The following is a 19,670-nucleotide window of genomic DNA, read 5'->3' on the forward strand; positions in this document are numbered from 1 at the left end:
ATTTCTACAGGTTTCTAACTATTGTCACAATTATAGACATAGTCACAATGAAATTCTTTTAACTTTGGGAAAATAAGATCTTCACGATCTTCAACAGTTACAAAAATTGTTGGTAGGACAGGTCCTGTTCAAATGCATTTTCAGAACACACAATGTTCCTTAAAGCTGCTCAGTTGCCTACATGGCTCCATTAAAGAATAAAATGCCTTGGGACGCCTGGGTGGCTCAGTTGGTTGGGCAGCTGCCTTCGGCTCAGGTCATGATCCCAGCATCCTTGCTCAGCAGGGAGCCTGCTTCTCCCTCTGCCTCTGCCTGCCATTCTGTCTGCCTGTGCTCGCTCTCTCCCCCCTCTCTCTCTGATAAATAAATAAAATATTAAAAAAAAAAAAAGAATAAAATGCCTTTTGGGACACCTGGATGGCTCAGTCAGTTAAATGTCTGCCTGAGGCTCAGGTCATGATCCCAGGGTCCTGGGACCAAGCCCTCTATCAGGCTCCTGGCTCAGCTGGGGAGTCTGCTTCTCTCTTTTCCTCTCCCTCTGCCCCTCCTCTTGCTTGTGCTTGCTCTCCCTCTCTCTGTCAAATAAATAAATAAAATCTTAAAAAAAAGAGAGAGAGAGAGAGAATAAAATGCCTTTTTTTGAAACTGAAGAGTACATAAAAGTTTTCTTCCAAATTTCTTTCTCATTTTATTTTTCAGTTAATCCTCTGGCCATAATGATTGTAACCAGGGATGTCAGAGGTCAACCCTATTTGTAAACTGCCTTTAGAAAAGTTTGCAACCTGACTATTTTTAAATGTAAAGGCTGTCCTCTCTTTCTGTTCTGCATCGGCTGTGCCATAACTACAGGAAGTTTCAGGATTACGTGACCAACATCTGCAATTCAGAATAAAGTATCAGAACAGTCACTTCATTTTTATTTTTGAACCAAGGACAGAAACATTCACCTTCAAACAAAAGGACAGATTAATCATAGGATAAATGGGTAAATGACTTACTTTTTCTCTTTGATAAAAGGCAACACTCTTCTCTCCCTGTCTCCTTGACTATCTCCATAACCAGGACTCAGACCCTTTCTAATCTCTTCCCACTGGAACCCAACCTCATACGCCAAAGGTCAAAACCAAGAACCTTGCAGAAATAGTAGCCACGGTCTCCATCCATGCCATAATTTGGCCACCAAACGTATTTCCATGATGGTTTGCGTGGGGCGGGAGGACAAGTTCAATGCTCTGAACAGATGTGCCACTCGTGGGAACCACTCCTTCCTCTGGGTCACAGATGAGGCCTGAAAGGTAGATGTAACACGCATACTGGCGGAGTGGACTGCACGCCCTGGGACCATGGCTGTTCCTTCCTAGCGGCACACTGAACCCGGGGCATTGTTAGAAAAATTAGAATTATTCCCAAAGACTTAAATCTCCTGAGGAAATAAATGGGTTTCGTTCTACAGAGTGACTTTCTCCTGAATGGTGGGTACTTAAAGGGAACTGGATAAGAAAACGGATCAGAAAGGCCCGTTTAGAGATTGTATGCCAACCTGTCTTTCCAGTTCACAGGAATTTTGATTAAAAGAATAGTCACATTTAAACTTCAAGTTGTTTGGAGTGGAGGAGGGGTGGGGAGAGGCAAAAAATCTGGGGCTTGATGGAGATGTTATTATCTTTTTTTTTTTTTTTTAAAGATTTTATTTATCTATTTGACAGAGATCACAAGTAGGCAGAGAGGCAGGCAGAGAGAGAGAGAGGAGGAAGCAGGCTCCCTGCTGTGCAGAGAGCCCAATGCGGGACTCGATCCCAGGACCCTGGGATCATGACCTGAGCCGAAGGCAGCGGCTTAACCCACTGAGCCACCCAGGCGCCCAGAGACGTTATTATCTTGATTGTGGTGATAGTTTTATGGGGTACACATGTCTCAAAACTTATACCAAGCTGTACACTTCAAATACAAGCACATGAATTTATGGTATGTCATGATAATTATTATTCATAATTATTTATTAAATTATTTATAATAATTATCATTTGTGGTACATCGATTATACCTCCCTAAGGTTGTTAAAATGAAAGGAATCAGAGCTATAAAGGGCCACCAACGCTGAGAATCCGGAATAGTTTGCTCCAGTATAAACTTCAGAATGGGAAGTGGTCTCCTGAAGTTGCTGTTCTGCAATGAATGCAGTCACAAACAGAAAAGACACAATGAGTACTTCCCGGTCCTTCTGCTTCCTTTGAATTGTATCTGCTCCGTTTACTGACAAATTGGTTTTTACGCTCAACAATGGAGAAATCATTCACTCTGTCTGCAAAGTAGTAAAATGTATTCAATTATGCTTCCTGGGTCATCTAGTGACTCATCAGCGAGGCTTAAATCGGAGGTGCCATTGCTGAGGAGGATGGGGGAGGATTTACAAATCAGGGGTGCCATCCTAGTTGTGCTGCAGAAGGAGAGCTGGGCTGGCAGCCCAAGGGCACAGACTGGCCAGCTGTTGGGAACTGGGAATGGGGCCATTCTCGGCACAGCCACAGATAACTGAGAAGCCTGACTACAATGATGAGCTACATTTTCTCATGAAATTTTTAGATTTATACTTAATTGATCGTCTTTTCATTTTCCCCCCTTCATTCCACTGACCATTTCAGTCATCTACTTCTAAATATGTCAGAAAGATCCTATAACATCCTAGTATAAAGGCCCAAATCCTTCTGATGAGGGAACAGAAGGCAAGCTGAGGACAAAGCAGAAGCTGACATCATGCAACCGTCCCCTCCACCTCCCTACCCCCCACCCCCCAAACTCCTTCAACCCCCTAAGCCCCTACTCCCCCTCCCCCACCATGGGATATATGTGGCATTCCTTAGGCACTCCTGGCTGTCTGAAAGGAAAAACAAATAGTCAACTTGTAGAGATCACAATCCTGCAAGACCTGAGTCCACCTCAGTTTACAAATGTCCTAGTGAGTTACCAGGAAGAGGCTTTTCTATCAACAGCCTAACTTCCAAAGACCCATAACTCCAGTTCCTGAAGCCCTAACATCATCTTCCCCTCTATAAAATTGAGGGAGGCTGAGACAGAGGGAAATGCAAATAAAGTTAAATTTCTTCTAAAACTAAAGCTCACTGATAAGGATGTGTGATAGCAGGAATGTGACATTCCTCCAGGAAGCTCTCAACTATCTTACTCTTAGTGCCTTACTAAAAGAAAAAACAACCTTAACCTGTCAATGACAAGGCCTTGGGCATCCTGTAGGTCCTCTTTAGCATAAGAAAGTTTTTTTCAAACCTCCTTTTTCCTTACCTCCCCAACCCCATAGTATATAACTAACAACCCAGGGACAGTAGCTCTTTCTGCAGAAGGGTCCCATCCCCGTGCTTTAATAAACCACCATTTTGCACCAAAGATGTCTCAAGAATTCTTTCTTGGTCATTGGCTCTGGACCTCACCCCACCCAACCTCACTTACTTTGTAAAACTTCATCACATCCCTTGGCCCTAAACCCTTCCTTTCTCCTCTGGCCTAGGCCTACCACTCCATCCCCAGTGAGCTCCATGGCCACTCCTACCACCTTACCCCCATCATATTCTCTTTCAATCTCTCTCTTTGCTTCAGCTATGAGACCTTTTTTCAGTCCTATAACTAAGTACTGTCTTCAACACCAGGTCATTTGCATATGCTGTTCCATCTGTCAGCTGCAATTCCCCTGGCCAAGACCACCTTCTTCCCTTTACCTCCTATTCTCTTATAGGGGAACAAATTTTGCCATCCCAATATGTACCTCTTCAGGCTCATTGTTTTTAGGAAACTACAGATACAAGAGAAGCTCTGAAAACCCAGTAGAAGTTAGTGGGTGGTAAGAGACATTTAGGTGTATAAGAAAAATCTCCATTTGTAAGCATGTTCCCCTTGCTGTACCAGAAAGAAGGGGATGACTCGAAATCTAGAAACTTATCAGTGATGAAGACGATGGCTTATATCTGTGTAATAACCTTATTCTTGTTTCCTGTGCTTTTCTTGGTAGCCTCCCATGACTGACCCACCACCCACAATATCATCTTTTGTCTTTGGCTGAAGGTAGTATTTTGGCTGATGGCTTCAGCCTTTTCAGTGAGTTACTGTTTTTCTGGGTCTCTCCCACGTATCTATGGAATTTAACTTTTGTTTGATTTTCTCCTATTAATCTGTCTCATGACCATTTAATTCTTATACCAGCGAGAAGTAGTTTATAGGGTAGAGGAAAATTTTTCCTCCTCAGTACTCTGTTGGCCAATCCCAGGCATCTTTTCTTCAAGAAAGCCTTCCCAGACCTAACAGCTAATTCTCACTGTTAGGACCCTCACACGTATCTTCTTTTTTCACAGTTATAGTGGGTTTTTATTTTTTAAGATTTATTTATTTATTTGACAGACAGAGATCACAAGGAGGCAGAGAGGCCAGAAGAGAGAGAGGAAGAGAAGCAGGCTGCCCGCTGAGCAGAGAGCCCATGCGGGGCTCAATCCCAGGACCCTGGGATCATGACCTGAGCCGAAGACAGAGGCTTTAACCCACTGAGCCACCCAGGCGCCCCTCACAGTTACAGTTTTATGTTTATTTGTGTGATCTTTGACTGTCTGACCCACTAGATCCTAAGCTCTTTTGTTCAGGAACTGATTTTCTTTTTAAATTCTAATAATTTCTGAATATGGGCATTTGGTAAATATTTATTAGATGAATGTGCTGATTTATTCCACATTCATAGTTCTTGCTTTCAACAGAAACTTCTTAGGTGACAAAATGATTGTACTGATTTACATTTCTGTATGTTATTTTTTAGCGTTCCCACTGCTCCACATTTTCACTTAGACAATACTGTAGTTGGCTCAAGTTTTTCTAATTTTGTGGGTGTGAAATATCTAGTGTTGGTTATAATTTGCATTTCCCTGATTAAGGAGGTCCAACATATTTTCACATGTATATTAAACTCTGTTACCTCTGAACGAAATGTCTGTATCATTTGCTTCAAATGTTACTTCTCTCCTATTCTTTTTATTCTTTCTCTAGCTTTGACCAGATGCATGTTAGACTTCTTATTCCTTTCTCTATGTCTCCAAATCTTTCATACATTTCTCATTTCTTTGCCAATCCATCTGCATTCTGGTAACTCCCTCAGATCTGTCTTCCAGTTACTGTCTTAACTGCAGTTTATCCATTCACTGAGTTTTATATTTAAATTATCATGTATTTTTATTATATATAATTATATATTTTTGTTATTATTATATATATTTTTGTATAGAAATTCTCTGTTTCTTTGTCAAACCTTCTAGGTAATTTTTTATTCCTGATTAATACATTTGATTCTCTTTTATTTTTTAAAATACATTAACATTCTTACTTAGTATTCTTTATATGATAAATGCAGTTAATTATAGTCTTTCTGGGCCTCCTTCTATTGTCTAATCCTTCTCTGGATTTTGGTGACGCATTTTATGATGTTTGTCTAGGAGTTCATATTCCTTGGACCTATGTGTGTGGGGATTCCTGAGAGCTGGGCTGAAAGTCCGGGGTTTGCATTTATGGTTGCGGATCAGCTGGGGGAACTATATAACATGGTGCCACTTCCCACTTCCCACTAAATTTGACATGGGTCTGTTTTAGTCCAAACAAGTCCAGTGAATTCTGAAACCAAGTCTACATGAGGATGTGCTTGTGATTGAATTCTCAAACGGAATCAGTTTTTTAGCGGGGTGGGTGGGTGGGTGGGTGTTGTTCTGTATATTTTTCCCATTCTACCTAGGGCTATTGCTGAGATAGGAAAAAATCCCTACAAGAGCTCTCTGTGAATTGGGATTTTTCCACCTGACTCACCAAAAATATCATTTTTTTAGGTTTGCAGCTATATATAAGGTTTTCTGATCCAATCTTCCATGTGACATGGGCTGCTGGCTGCTGACACACAAGTTCTAGGTCTTCTAGCACCAACAGAGTCCTGAACAAATGCCAGCTCTTCTCTCTCCTCACATTGCTGCACTTGTGTTTTCTAATAGTTTCTGGACTTCGAGGATTTCTCTTATTTTTCTACCTGCTGAGATGTGCTTGCAAACATGTTTGTAAATATTTTTTCCAGAAATTGAAGCTTGTTCTAGATACAAGTCCACCATCTTGCTGTCATCAGGACTGGGCTGATTCCTGAAGTGGTCTTCAAAAGGTACATGAAACCTTCAATCCCTTTCAACTTCTTTCTTTCTCTTTTTTTGCTATTACTGACTTTGTCAGATGATGTCCTATTATTATCTCAAACTAGTATTGATTGACTTTTTTTATGTCAGTATCTCTTACTTTTTTGTTCAGGATAAGTATAAACAATCTCTAAAATACAATGTTAAATGACAAAAAGAAAGGTTCATAGCTGTTTGAATACTGCGCTCCAAGTAAGGGCAAGTGTGTGTGTGTGTGTGTGTGTGTGTGTGTGTGTGTGTGTGTGTGTAATATTCGTTGTCTTTGAGATGGGAACTGGCGAACTGGGAGATACTGATGGTAGGAAGTCTTAACCTTTTAGCCGAATGCCCTCTTTTACCTTTTGAACTTTTCACCCTGTGCATGTGTACTACCTATGTTTAAATTATTTAAAATAATTATAAAATTGAAACTGAGTAGGCCTTATATTATGAGAGACACTGTAAAGACTAAAATATAAGGCGATTCCTTCTTTCCTAAGGGATAACCTTAAAGAAAAAGCGACTCAATTCTTAGGAAGATGTCCACGGCATCCACGGGGATATACAGAGGTAGGTACTAGGGCAGGTCATGTGTGCATAAGCACCAGCAATGGCATGTATGCAGAAATAGATGGAGTACAGGTGACTTTGGTGCTGAATGAAGCCTGTTTGCAGGAAATTGCCAATCAATGGAGAAATATGGCTCTGCCAGGCTCAGCGACCAGGTCAGGCTCACAGCTCTGGCTGTGTACTCAGGTGAAGTATGGTAAACAGACTTCACCCTTTCTTCAGGCTTCCAAATTAGAGCATACTTGTCCAGAGGTCAATTTCAATACTTGGACTTTGGATGTTCATTAAGAACTGTGTCATCATTCTGCTTGGACAACTTTTGCCTTCATTGTACAATTTTGGGTCAGGAACTTTGACCTGAATTGAGGGTATTCCAGTTTTCCTTCTCATAACCAGAAAGGATCAACACAGGATAATGCTCATAAAAATTAGATTTCTTGCTAAAAAATAATTCAAATGCTCCAAATACAAAGTCTTTTCCTACAAGCCAAGCTTCCAAGCAATGACCCAGGGGTATAAGAGCACATTCCAAATAAGTCCTGCTTTTACATAATCTAATCTCATTTGTTTCCCTTTTCTTCTGAAAGTATATGATTCTGACTCAAATTTCTTTCTAACAATATGCATTTCAACCATATAAAATCTTGAAAGAGATTCTAACTAGTTGTGGTATTACTATCAACGTAGAGCCCTGGGTTTTCTAAAACCATGGTTCAATAACAAAGATGATCTAGCGATCTTCCTTTAGAAGGTGTTGTCCAGTTCAAAACAAACTCCATCCAGATACAGCAAGTAGCATGTAGACAAACCATGCCTTCATGGCAACTTAAAGTTCCAGGGTCCGGCTCTGACACTAAGAGAAATTGCTTTTAGGTTCTACGCTACCTCGATGACATGAAAGCTAGTAAATTTTCTAAAAAGATCAAATCAATGAAGTTAGTTTCAAAGCTGCTTTGTGCAAAGGAATGTAGAATAACCCATTTTAGGGTAGATCAGAAGAAACACCATAAAAACAGACTTCTTAAAATCTCTCATCTAAACTGAACCAGACCTCTAGGGTGATCTGCCCAGCTTCCTAATAAACTGAAACTGAAATCAATTACAATCATTTTACCTCTATATATGAATGGCTGTAGCATGTGAGAATGACTTCTGTATTCACAGTTCAGTGGAGAGTTTTTATTCCTAACTTTCTGGAACAAAGTTCACCTCTCAAATGGCCCTGTGCTCCAAGTTTCACTCTTGGTCCCCCAACCTCGTGCCACTGTGAGCCCTCCCTAGATGACTGTAGGTACTATTTCATCTGAATGACCATATGTCAGCTGTTGTGTCTCAAACTAAATCTCCCCACCCTGATTTTGTCCCTTTGGTTGTTCCACAGGCACGTCAGACTAAACTCAACTCATCATCCACGTCTTCAAAACTGCCCCTCCCCTCCCCCTCATATGCATTAGCTCAGTTCATGATACCACCATTAGCTGACCAGGTGGTCAGACCAGAAACCTGAGAGTTACCCTGAACAGCTTCTTCCTCACCCATCTCCCCACATGAGTGACCCTACTCTGCTTTGTTATCCCTTGCATATTTTTGTCCTTTCCCTCTCCGCTTTCTACTGTCATTGCCTAGAATAGCCACTCCTCACCCCTTGCCTGGTCTCCTTCCCTCTAGTCTCCCCTCCTCTATGCAGAGTGACCATATTCAGTGACAGCCCAATCACGGGACCCTGCCCAGATCTTCATCGGCTTCCCTCAAGGAGAGAAGAAACGTCAAGCTGCTTTGCCTGGCCTAACAGAGCCTCGGTGACATAGTCCTATCTTTTCATGTCCTGCCTCCTTCCACCTTGAATTTTCTCTCTGGTATGCCTTTGCTTTCATGGTTCAGCCATTTCATTACTTTAGCAAAATGCATTTTAAGTATAGTTTGGTGCCGATACCATCTTTACAAAAGGATGGACTCTTCTCAGCAGGGTAATTTAATGATGAGGACTTCATTTCTTTAAAAAGCTATCTTGCAATAAATAAGTAAAATTTTTCTTTAAAAAAAAAAAAAAGCTATCTTGGGGGCCATCTGGGTGGCTCAGTGGGTTAAAGTCTCTGCCTTGGCTCAGGTCATGATCTCAGGGTCTTGGGATCGAGCCCCGCATTGGGCTCTCTGCTCAGCAGGGAGCCTGCTTCCTCCTCTCTCTCTCTCTGCCTGCCTCTCTGCCTACTTGTGATCTCTGTCTGTCAAACAAATAAATAAATCTTAAAAAAAAAAAGTTATCTTGGTAATAGGCATTGTCTTTTTAAAGGTCTGCAAGAATAGACACCTTTGGAAAACTTTTCTTCCTGGTCAGAGGTCACCTGTGAGGTGGTCCCAGGACCATGATGGTGTCCTGGAGGGCAGAATGCAGGGCAGACCCACCGGGTCGCCCCTGCCTCTGCCATTCCTCTCTCCTCTGGAGTCGGTGTGTCCTCTTCTTCCTTCCTCTCTCTCAATATTCTCACCCTGATACTTTCTCATCTTCTTTCCTTCCTCCTCCTCTTCTTTTTTTTCCTTTTAAACAGATTTATCCCATTCCTATTTTATTATTGTATTTAAATTCAATTATCCAACACATAATGCATCATTAGTTTTGGATGTAATGTTCAATGATTCATTATTTGTGGTTAACACCCAGTGCTCATCGCATCGCGTGCCCTCCCTAAGGCCCATCACCCAGTTACCCCCCTCCCCACCCACCTCGCTTTCCACAACCCTCAGTTTATTTCCTAGAGTCAAAAGTCTCTCATGGTTTGTCTCTGTCTTTCTGATTTCTTCCCATTCAGTTTTCCCTCCCTGTCCTTGTGATCCTCTGTGCAATTCCTTATATTCCAAATATGATAATTATCTTTTTCTGGTGGACTTATTTCACTTAGCATAATCCCCTCCAGTTCCATTAATGTCCATGTAAATGGTTAAGTATTCAGCCTTTCCTTCCTCTTCTACAGGGATCTGCTTTCGGAGCTCGGGGAAGATGGATCTTCTGTGAACTTCCTGGCCCCTCTGGCAGTGGTGAGCGGAGCGACTGGAGCTGGACCACTCCACTTCCAACCTCACCGCTTTGCTCTCCCCAGTAGGTCATCTCTCCTGGGGCTGCGGGAGATAGGGTCAGAAGAAGAGGAAGGGCAGGGGAGAGGCAAGGCAGCCCTCTTTTCCTTGCCATTCTGGCCCCACAAAGCCTCAGAGAGCCTGAGAGACCACAGCTGGAGAACTAAGATACTCTTCGGGCTGTCCATCTGAGGCTCGCCGGCCCTCCGCCTGTGCCTGCACGTGCCTCCTTTCCCCACGGCCGCGGGCTCCAGCCAGCACCTTCCTCCTCCTCTCTCTCGTGGCGCTCACGGCGTGTCGAGGACAGCCAGGTGACTGCCCTGTTCTGTGAATGGCGTAGCCAAGTCCGAGGACTGTCATCCTGGGTGCTCAGGCCTCTGCTGCCACTCTCTAAACTCTAAATATTTCTTTTCAAAGGTGCTAAAAACTGAAATCTGCTAGTTTGAAACTTTCTCTCTTTCAGATACACTAATTTTCCATACTTTGTACTTTGGTTAGAATAATAAATTATTCCACTTTGGAAAAAAAAAACACACACACACACACAAAAAACCCCAGGGTTACCAGGGAAGAGCCAGGAAACAGGAATAGAAACTTAGCACCTCTGTTCATAGCAAGAATAGCATCAGAGTGCTTCCTGTGACCCTTAGCAAGGGTCTTCATGGCTCCGTTTCCGTTTTCTCCTTTGTTGATATTATAACCAGCTCATCTGAAGTAATGAATGAGAGACTGCTTAGTAAACTGTGAAGCACCAGATGGATAGAGTGTGTTGTCATTCCTTCACTGGCTGATCACTACTGAACGCATTCTTACCAATAAGGACTGCCTGGTCCCCGACACCCTTCTTTCCTGTCTCTTCCTCTGGGGAACCCCCATTTAGAGAGGTCTTTGGTGTCGGTGGTTACATATTGAATTGGCCAGGCCCTTCCTTCTCCAGCCACTGAGTTTGTTGGGGTAAGATACCAAGCATCACCAGGGCCAAACTGTAATAATAAGGTGAAAAGAAGTGTGTTCGAAGAAAGGACCCTTTACTTGTCACAGTCATATAATTAAAGTTCCTGTAATTAAGGTCAGGAACCTATAAGGTTTACTGACCTTCAAACTTGCTATTTTCCTTCATCAAGTTCTTAAAGGTATCTTCATGATGTAATCGAACTTTCCTTCTCTCAGAAGCCAGATTATGTTCCATGTGATCTTGCTCAGTTAGAAGTGTGACTGGTTTTAAATCAATCTTGAAAAAGAAAAACATGTCTCTTTCATTACCTTGTTAAGTCATCAGAGGACGACATGAGTTTTGTAAAACAAATGATATGTTACATTGTTTTCTAACTCAAAGTAAATAGAGCATTTCTGGGTATTTTTACACATATTATTTGACTAAATTTATTTCTTACAATATTTTTAAACTAAAAAAGTCATTATAGGCTTAATTATTTCAATACACAATAAGATATGTGCTTTAAAGAGTTTTCTAAATATTATTTTTCCCTGATTTTTAAAATTTTCAAAAGAGCTACAAAATAAAAAAAGTTCTTCAAATTAATGAATGAGGTGGGGGGACTTTGAGATCATTGAATTCCTACCAAGAAATGTTTTCTGCTCCTTGCAAAATTAAAATCTCAAAGGGAGGGAATAAACACGTTCTAGAGAAAGCTCTCAAGTACTAAGAGCTAGTTCTAATTTGGAAATTTCATCACATGGTGAAAGCATTATCTAATAAGCAAACTATAAGAATCAAAAGGTCAGAACAAAGCTTTAACTGACCTCCAGAAACCTAAAAATCTGACGCAACACAACCAAGGGCTCAAGCTCTCCCATAAATACATGTCTGTTGACCTATATGCATAGGGAAGTCACCTTGAGGCTGGATGGGGATAATTCCATGCTCATTTCCAGGACACCTGAAGGCTGGTACTGACCCTTCACCAAGAAGGCGAAGCAGCCAGTGATTTATAATATGCTGCTTTCAAGTCTAAAACTCCCGTAGACTGCCTTGTCTAATTTGTTTAGGGATATACAGATGTGATAACTTATACTGGCTTAACTCCATAGCCTTGTTTTAGTTGTATGACCAGTGGGGTCAAAAAGTCTACCTGGTGAACTTGTGTCTTGGCTCTCCAATCTATAGATGGAGCCTATTTTGTATAACTGGAAAGGACTCTGAGAGTGAAAAACTGAGAGCTTCTCCCCAAAGGTCAGGAACAAGACAAGGATGTCTACCTTCACCACTTTTATTCAACATAAAAGTGGAATCTGGAAAGTCCTAGCCACAACAATTATACAACAAAAGGGAAAAGGGGGCATTTGAATTGGTAAGGAAGAAGTAAAATTTTCACTATCTGAAGGTGACATGATATAGAAAAAGAAATGATAAATAAATTCACTTAAGTCACAGGATACAAAATCAATGTACAGAAATCTGTTCCATTTCTATACACTAATAATGAAGCATCAGAGAATAAAATTAAGAAAATAGCCCTATTACAAATACACCAAAAACAGTATCTATGAATAAACCTGACCAAAGACATGAAAGACCTGTACTCTGAAAACTGTAAAATACTGATAAAAGAAATTCAAGACAATGCAAAGAAATGGAAAGACATTCCATGCTCATGGGTTGGAAGAACAAGTATTGCTAAAGTGTCTATAACATTCAAAACAATCTACATATTTAATGTAATTCTTACCAAAATGCCAACAGCATATTTTACAGAGCTAAAACAAACAATCCTAAGATTTGTGTGGAACCACAAAAGACCTCGAATATCCAAAGCAATCTTGAAAAAGAAAAACAAGGGGTCTGGCCTTGGCTCAGGTCATGATCCTGGGGTCTTGGGATAGAGCCCCAAGTCCGCTCCCTGCTTAGCAGGGAGCCTGCTTCTCCCTCTCCCTTTGTCCCTGCTTGTGTTCCCTCCCTAGCTGAATCTCTGCCAAATAAATAAATAAAATTTAAAAAGAAATAAGAAAAGAAAAACAAAACTGGAAGTATCACAAATCTGGATGGCAAGTCATATTACAAAGTGTTAGTAATTAAAACAGTATGGTACTGGCATAAAAACAGACACATAGATGAATGGAACGGAACAGTAAACCAAGATATAGACCCACAATTACATGGTCAATTAATTTTTGTCACAGGAGGAATAAATAAACTATAAGAAAAAGACAGTCTCTTCAACAAAGTGGTGGGAAAATTGGACCATCACATGTAAAAAATGAAATTGGACCCCTTTCTTTCATCATACAAAAAAATAAACTCAAAATGGATTAAAGACCTAAATGAGAGACCTGAAACCATAAAAATCCTTAAGGAAAGCACAAGCAGTAATTTCTCTGACATTGGCCATAGCAACATTTTTCTAGATATGTCTCCTGAGGCAAGGAAGTTAAAAAAAAAAAAAAACTATTAGGAGAACAACAAAATGAAAAGTTTCTGCAGAGCAACAAAAATAATTGTCAAAACTAAAAGACAACCTACTTAATGGCAGGAGATATTTGCAAATGCCATATCTGATACAGGTTTAGTATCCAAAATATAAGAAATGATACAACTCAACACCCAAAACCCAAACAATCCAATTTAAAAATGGGCAGAAAACATGAACAGATGTTTCTTCAAAGAAGACACAGAGATGGCCAACAGACATGTGAAAAGATGCTCAATATCACTAACTATGAAAATACGAATCAAAACCATAACGAGATACCACCTCACACCTGTCAGAACGGCTAAAACCAACACCATAAGAAACAACAGGTGCTGGCGAGTTTTTGGAGAAAGGGAACCCCTACTGCACTGCTGGTAGGAATGCAAACTGGTACAGTCACTCTGGAAGACAGTGTGGAGGTTCCTCAGAAAGTTAAATAGGGAACCAGCCCATGGTCCAATAATAGCACTATGAGGTATTTACCCCCAAAGTACAAAAAGACTAATTCAGAGGGATACAGACATACATTCACACATAGCCAAACTATGGAAACAGTCTCGGTGCCCACCGAGAGAGGAATGGATAAAGAAGATGTGGATGTGGTATATACACATACAATGGAATATTACTTGGCCATGAAGAATGCTCTCTTGTCATTGGCAACTACAGGCACAGGGCAGAGAGTATAATGCTAAGCAAAACAAGTCAGAGAAAGACAAATATCATAGGATCTCACTCATATGTGGAATTTAAGAAACAAAACAAATGAGAAAGCAAAAAAGAGAGACAAACCAAGAAACACTCTTAAATATGGAGAACAGACTGACAGGTCACCAGAGAGGAGGTGGGGGGGGGGAATGGGTGAAATAGGGGATGGGGATTAAAAAGAGCCTGTATCATGATGAAAATATAAATAGTTAAAAAAAAAAAAAAAAAAAAGGAAATGGACCCTGAGAACTATGCCTGGAAGCCTTGAACTTCTCTGCTGTTTATGCTTTCTTTCTCCTGCTATCCTATTTCTTTTTTTTTTTTTTTTAAGGTTTTATTTATTTATTTGACAGACAGAAATCACAAGTAGGCAGAGAGGCAGGCAGAGAGAGAGGAAGGGAAGCAGGCTCCCTGCTGAGCAGAGATCCTGATGTGAGGCTTGATCCCAGGACCCTGGGATCATGACCTGAGCTGAAAGCAGAGGCTTTAACCGGCTGAGCCATCCAGGCGCCCCATCTCCTGCTATCCTATTTCTTTTAGTTTTAGTGAAGCCCTGCATAAGCATCCGCTATGGAGTTTTGTGAGTCCTTCAGTGATCCAGACTGGGCAACTGACCAACTAAGCCTCATCACGATCTCATCCTGGAATAAACTCACTTTGAACAATGATGCAGCTTGGCCTGCTGTTTTAGACAGAACCACTGACTTTTCATGGCTTTCTTCGTGATGTGCCACTGAACAAGAATGGTACTAGCTGGAAAGTCTGGGAAAGGTGCTTTGCAATAAAGGTTACCTGAGCCAACCTACTGTGGCAGCACCGCAAGGCATCGACCGTCCAGAACCACTTTCGGAAAACAGTTCTTCAGGCTCAGCAGAGACTAGACTGAAGTGAGACTATTGTATTCTCAGTCCCTGAGGTCAGAATGAGAACAAGGAACAGGATGGAAAGGCAGGATCTTTTCTGTCACTTGCACTCACCCCCATATCCTCTCTTTCTCAAGGGTTTGGAGATTTTGGAAAGACAGGATGGTTTGCAAGACATCTCTCAATGTCCTAGATTTGAATGAACATAGGATACCTGGGGATGCTTTGTCAAAGTTCAGATCCCGAGTTCCTGCACTCGTGATTCTCATTCAGTAGAGCTGAGACACAGCCCAGAAAGCTGCATTTCAAATAATAGCTGATATGAACTTCAGTTTGAAAAAGAATGTCCTTGGGCACTGTGAATATGGCTTGTGGTGTATCTCATATGGGACAGGGAGTGGGAGATGTGTCCTGGGGCACAAAAGTCTGCAGGGACATCTACCACCCAGGCATAGGGCAGATTAACTCACACCCATCCATCTCTTTGCCTGCTGGCCCAGGTGAGGAGTAGCTTGGGAGTGAGTGCTGCTTTGCTGGGAACACAGAAAACATGGCTTTGTCCCAGCTCTAGAGTAGGAGACAGTCTGAGGAAGAAGGCTTTTGTAGAGTGAGAAGACCTCCTTGTCCCTTCGAAGTAGAACTAGGAGAAAGAAGCCACCGTGCCCACCTCTGGAGTGGTCCTTGCATTGAAAGATTTAAATTCCTAATTGGATGATTGCATTTAAAATTGCTTAGACTAAATGTGCATCCTCTCCCGGATACCCTGATCCCAAAAAGGAAAGCCAAGAAACCATAATGAGTAAATTCCCAGGAGACTACAGACAAGCTGCTCTTGGCCAATAGCCAGGCAAGCCCCCAGGGCACACGTATCAGAACAACATATTTATTCTAAGGCTGTTTTTATTCCATACTCCCTGAAGCTTCGTTCAGCCTTTCTGACATTCTTCCTTCAGGAAGAAACAGACAATTGGACCACAACACGCAACGGCTTACTACATCACTCTTGCTTTTAAGAAAAATTATTTTAACTCAATTTTGAGTTATGTAACCACAAAAGAAAAGAACAAAACCAGTGAACACTATTTTTGAGAAATGACAGACCCTTCAGATCATTTAAAACAGTATTTTTTTCCTTTTTTACCGACTGGCTATATCTATCTCCCTTTATCTAAAGTCCGTTAATACTCTCTTACCACACAGAATTATTTTACAGAAATAGGGGTGGATGACAAATCTTGGGAAAGCACATGTCACAGTAAGAAGAAAGGTCTTTTTGTCCATAATAATTCTGATGCAACCGTTAACATGTCCCTGAGTAACAAGCTAGACATTCCTTCACAGAGAAAATTTACCTTTTCTTCTCCAACTGGTTTGGCTACAAAGGTAGAGAAAGCCACACTGACAAGTTTCTCAATACCAGTCAACATGTCCTGGACTACGACCTTGATGCTGATCTAAAATGAAAAGAAAAATAAATCAGTAAACGTCCAGCCATCCAGATAACACACAAGATTGCAGCAATCAAGATTCCGTGATGTAATTCATCATTCTTTTGTTTTTGAATAAAATCAGCATTTTAATTTATTTTTAAGCAACACTGTTCACTCAGTGATGTTCCATAAAATTAAAAAGTAACTTTTTTTCTGATTATAGAAAAATACGTATTTACCATCTCCATGGTAACTTTGGTAAACATAAAAATAGATAAAAATGTAATCTCATTATCCAGAGCAAATATTATTAGCAATCCCACCACCCAGACTAATAATTACTGATGTTTAGGTGAATTTTCTTCCAGTTTTATGTATATGTATATAAAGACACACAGAAAGTCACATACTGCGTTCATAGTTTCATACTGTAATTTTAAAAACCGGCATTATCTGACAAGCATTTTCTAATCCCGTTGTTACTGAATATGCTTTTGAAAACAAGATACTCATGAACACCTTGTAGACTGTTGGAGAGATGGGCCACAACTTTTTAAAATCTTTAGTCTTTCGGTTTCATAACCAAGTCAACGTGGACAAAATGGCACCGTGTTATCTGTAGCTTTTTCCTGTGGAAACTTTAGCTTGTGTCCGAGAATAAAAGGAAGAGGACAGAGGAAAAGGAGCTGTTATTCGTGTTTGGGTTGAATATAAAGAAGAGCACTAGCCCTCAGGAGAGAGGCCAAGCCCAGTGGCTACCGTGGGGCAAACGTCAGAGCTCACAGCTGAGAAAGCACCATCCTAACTGGTGCTGAGAGAGCTGGTTTTTTTGTTTTTTGTTTTTTAAGATTATTTATTTATTTATTTGACAGAGATCACAAGTAGGCAGAGAGAGAGGAGGAAGCAGGCTCCCTGCTGAGCAAAGAGCCCAATGTGGGGCTCGATCCCAAGACCCTGGGATCATGACCTGAGCAGAAGGCAGAGGCCTTAACCCACAGAGCCACCCAGGAACCCTGAGAGAGCTGTTTTTTAACACAAACATTTCTCTTCTGATTTCAAGTGTTTTGTGTCCTGTTCATATGGATACTAGGGTAAAGCCATCACCGTAGGGAAGGTTACTGCCAAACAGTTCTATTGAAGAGCAGTATGGGTTGATTGGTGTCCCCCACCAAATCCAGCACCTTATAATGTGACCTTACTTTGGAAGCAGGGTGGTTCAGATATAACTGGTTATGATGAGCCAGAGTAGAGAGGCTCCTGATCCCATGTGCTGATGTCCTTATAAAAAGGGGGAATTTGGATGCAGACACAAAACCATGGTGTTCTCATGGCAAAGAGGAAGGCAGAGATGGGGCTGATGGAGCAGGGCTCCAAAGGCATCAGCAAATCACCAGAAGCCCGGGGAGAGCCCTGAGCACATTCTCTTGCATAGTGCTCAGAAAGAGTCAACCCTACTGACACCTTGATTTAGGACTTCAAGCTTCTAGATCTGTGACATGATACATTTCTGTTGGTTAAGCCCCCTAGTCTGTGGGGACTCTGTTACTGTGTGCTCAACCAATAAATGTAATCCCTTCCTGTCTTCTGTGACCAGAGATCAAAGGGACTGGTACTAACCAACCTCAAAGTTGCAATATCAGATCCAGTAACTCCTTTCCTGCTACTCCTTTCCTGGACAGCGATTCCCAAAGCCTCTGAAAATGTTGCTATCACAACTATAATAAAGAAATCAAAACCAAGTGGATGTAGTAGAGAAATCTTCCAAACTTCCCTTCTCACTTCAGTTACTCTTCCTTTCAAAAACTAACTAATTATGGGGCTGGTTTCCAGGAGAAGGTGAAGAGACGGAGAACAAGGAGAGTCAGAATAATCAAGAAATAAAACCCATACTTTGCAAAGAACCAAGAGAGTGCCCTTCTCCCTTGTGCGTTTACTTTCTGTGTACCCTTCTCGTGCAAATAGTGCATGGCATCACACTGAATTTTGGTAGCAGAGTCGACTGGGAAACACAAGGCCCTTATTACTTACCTATAAACCTGACCACAGATTCAAGGACCTTCTGAAATTCAGAATCTCACTCCAAATTATTCCAGAACTCCTCCTCTGTCCTCTGAAGAGATGGGCACCCGTAGTCAGGAGAAATGAGGTCACTTACCTCCATGCTTGTGCTGAAAGCTCTGGTAACTTTTGCTTTGATGGTTATAACTTGTCCAACTCTAGTTAAAAAGAGAAGGAGGGACTTTAGTAATCCTAGCACAGCTCATCTCAGACTTAAATGATTCACCTAAATGGACGTGCCATAGAGCAGTCCCCTGTGTCATGCTGATAATGTTCATACATGAAACCTCGGGTTAATGATAACAGAAAAAGGCAGCTGTAAAAACAGACGCCAGTCACTGTAAGCCACCTGTGTGTTCGCTGACTACTTCTATTCAAACAGAAAAGGGCCTTTGCAAAACGGTGCGCAAAACGACTTCCAAAATCTGCAACAGATACTTGGATTATATCACAGCTGTTTCCTTGAGAGAAGTTAAAACAAACACACAAGCCAACCTGTACAATGATACTTATTTTTAAATGTTTGTTCACAAATAAATGGGATACAAATGAGCAAGCGGCCAATGGATCAGCTTCAACCAGGTTTACACGGACCCTCAGGACGGCCGGAGGATACATTCGCTCTCCACGACTATAGAACTCCTGGTCATACCATCTGAAACTGTTTCAGACCTTTTGGGTTCTGGCTCCCCAGCTACCTCCTGTCCCCTTTACCTTAAGGGTCCACCCACTGTAAGCCTGCTCAATGTTTCCCCCTTGCTTTCAAAGTTAAACTACACTCTCCATTTTCTTCTTCTTACTCTTCTGTTTCAGAGGAAGAAAGCCAGGTCTCTTCCAGACCGCTTTCTGTACCTGTGCCCTTGACCCCTTCCCTGACTTCTTAACAGTCTATGAAAATGCTCAAGGCTGCTTCTTTCTAAACATCTTTCTCTCAACCCTATTTTCTCTCACCATCTTTTCTCTTCTCCTAAGATACTGCTTTCTTTTTCTAACTCATGCATTTAGGAAATGTTTACTGAGTTACAACTAGTCCTGGCACTGAGCTAAGACCTCAGGATACAGTGGTGAGCAAGATAAGGTTGCTGACCGCAAGGAGACCAGTCTTCACCTGGGACACAGTCCATAGACAGATGAAGGGCAATGCTATGAAACTTCTTGAAAAAGAAAGGCTCGAGTAATACAAAAGCATCTATAAGAAGAGGCTAAGAAGAGGCTAATTCATGAATTAGCCTCTTCTTATAGATGCTTTTGTATCTTGGGATACAAAACTTGGGAAAGGAGTCAAAGGAGAGGTGACATTTGAGATGGGTCTTCAAAGAAGATGATTTTTCCAGGGGCCGAAGTGTG

General features: G+C 41.4%; 1 protein-coding gene across 2 annotated transcripts in view; it reads right to left on the reverse strand.

Moving 5' to 3' along the window:
- ACOT12 (acyl-CoA thioesterase 12) overlaps positions 1-19,670 on the reverse strand; it is a 49,104-nt gene that overhangs the window by 17,196 nt on the left and 12,238 nt on the right. For both annotated transcript variants that reach the window (XM_059418166.1, XM_059418165.1), the window contains exons 3-6: positions 18,421-18,481; positions 16,188-16,289; positions 10,929-11,064; positions 1,132-1,288 (exon numbers count right to left, since the gene is read on the reverse strand). In XM_059418166.1, the coding sequence (XP_059274149.1) occupies positions 1,132-1,288; positions 10,929-11,064; positions 16,188-16,289; positions 18,421-18,481 (456 nt within the window). The remainder of the gene's footprint in view (positions 1-1,131; positions 1,289-10,928; positions 11,065-16,187; positions 16,290-18,420; positions 18,482-19,670) is intronic.

The sequence above is a fragment of the Mustela nigripes genome, chromosome 12 (genome assembly GCF_022355385.1).
Source record: "Mustela nigripes isolate SB6536 chromosome 12, MUSNIG.SB6536, whole genome shotgun sequence".
In the NCBI taxonomy this organism is placed as follows: domain Eukaryota; kingdom Metazoa; phylum Chordata; class Mammalia; order Carnivora; family Mustelidae; genus Mustela; species Mustela nigripes.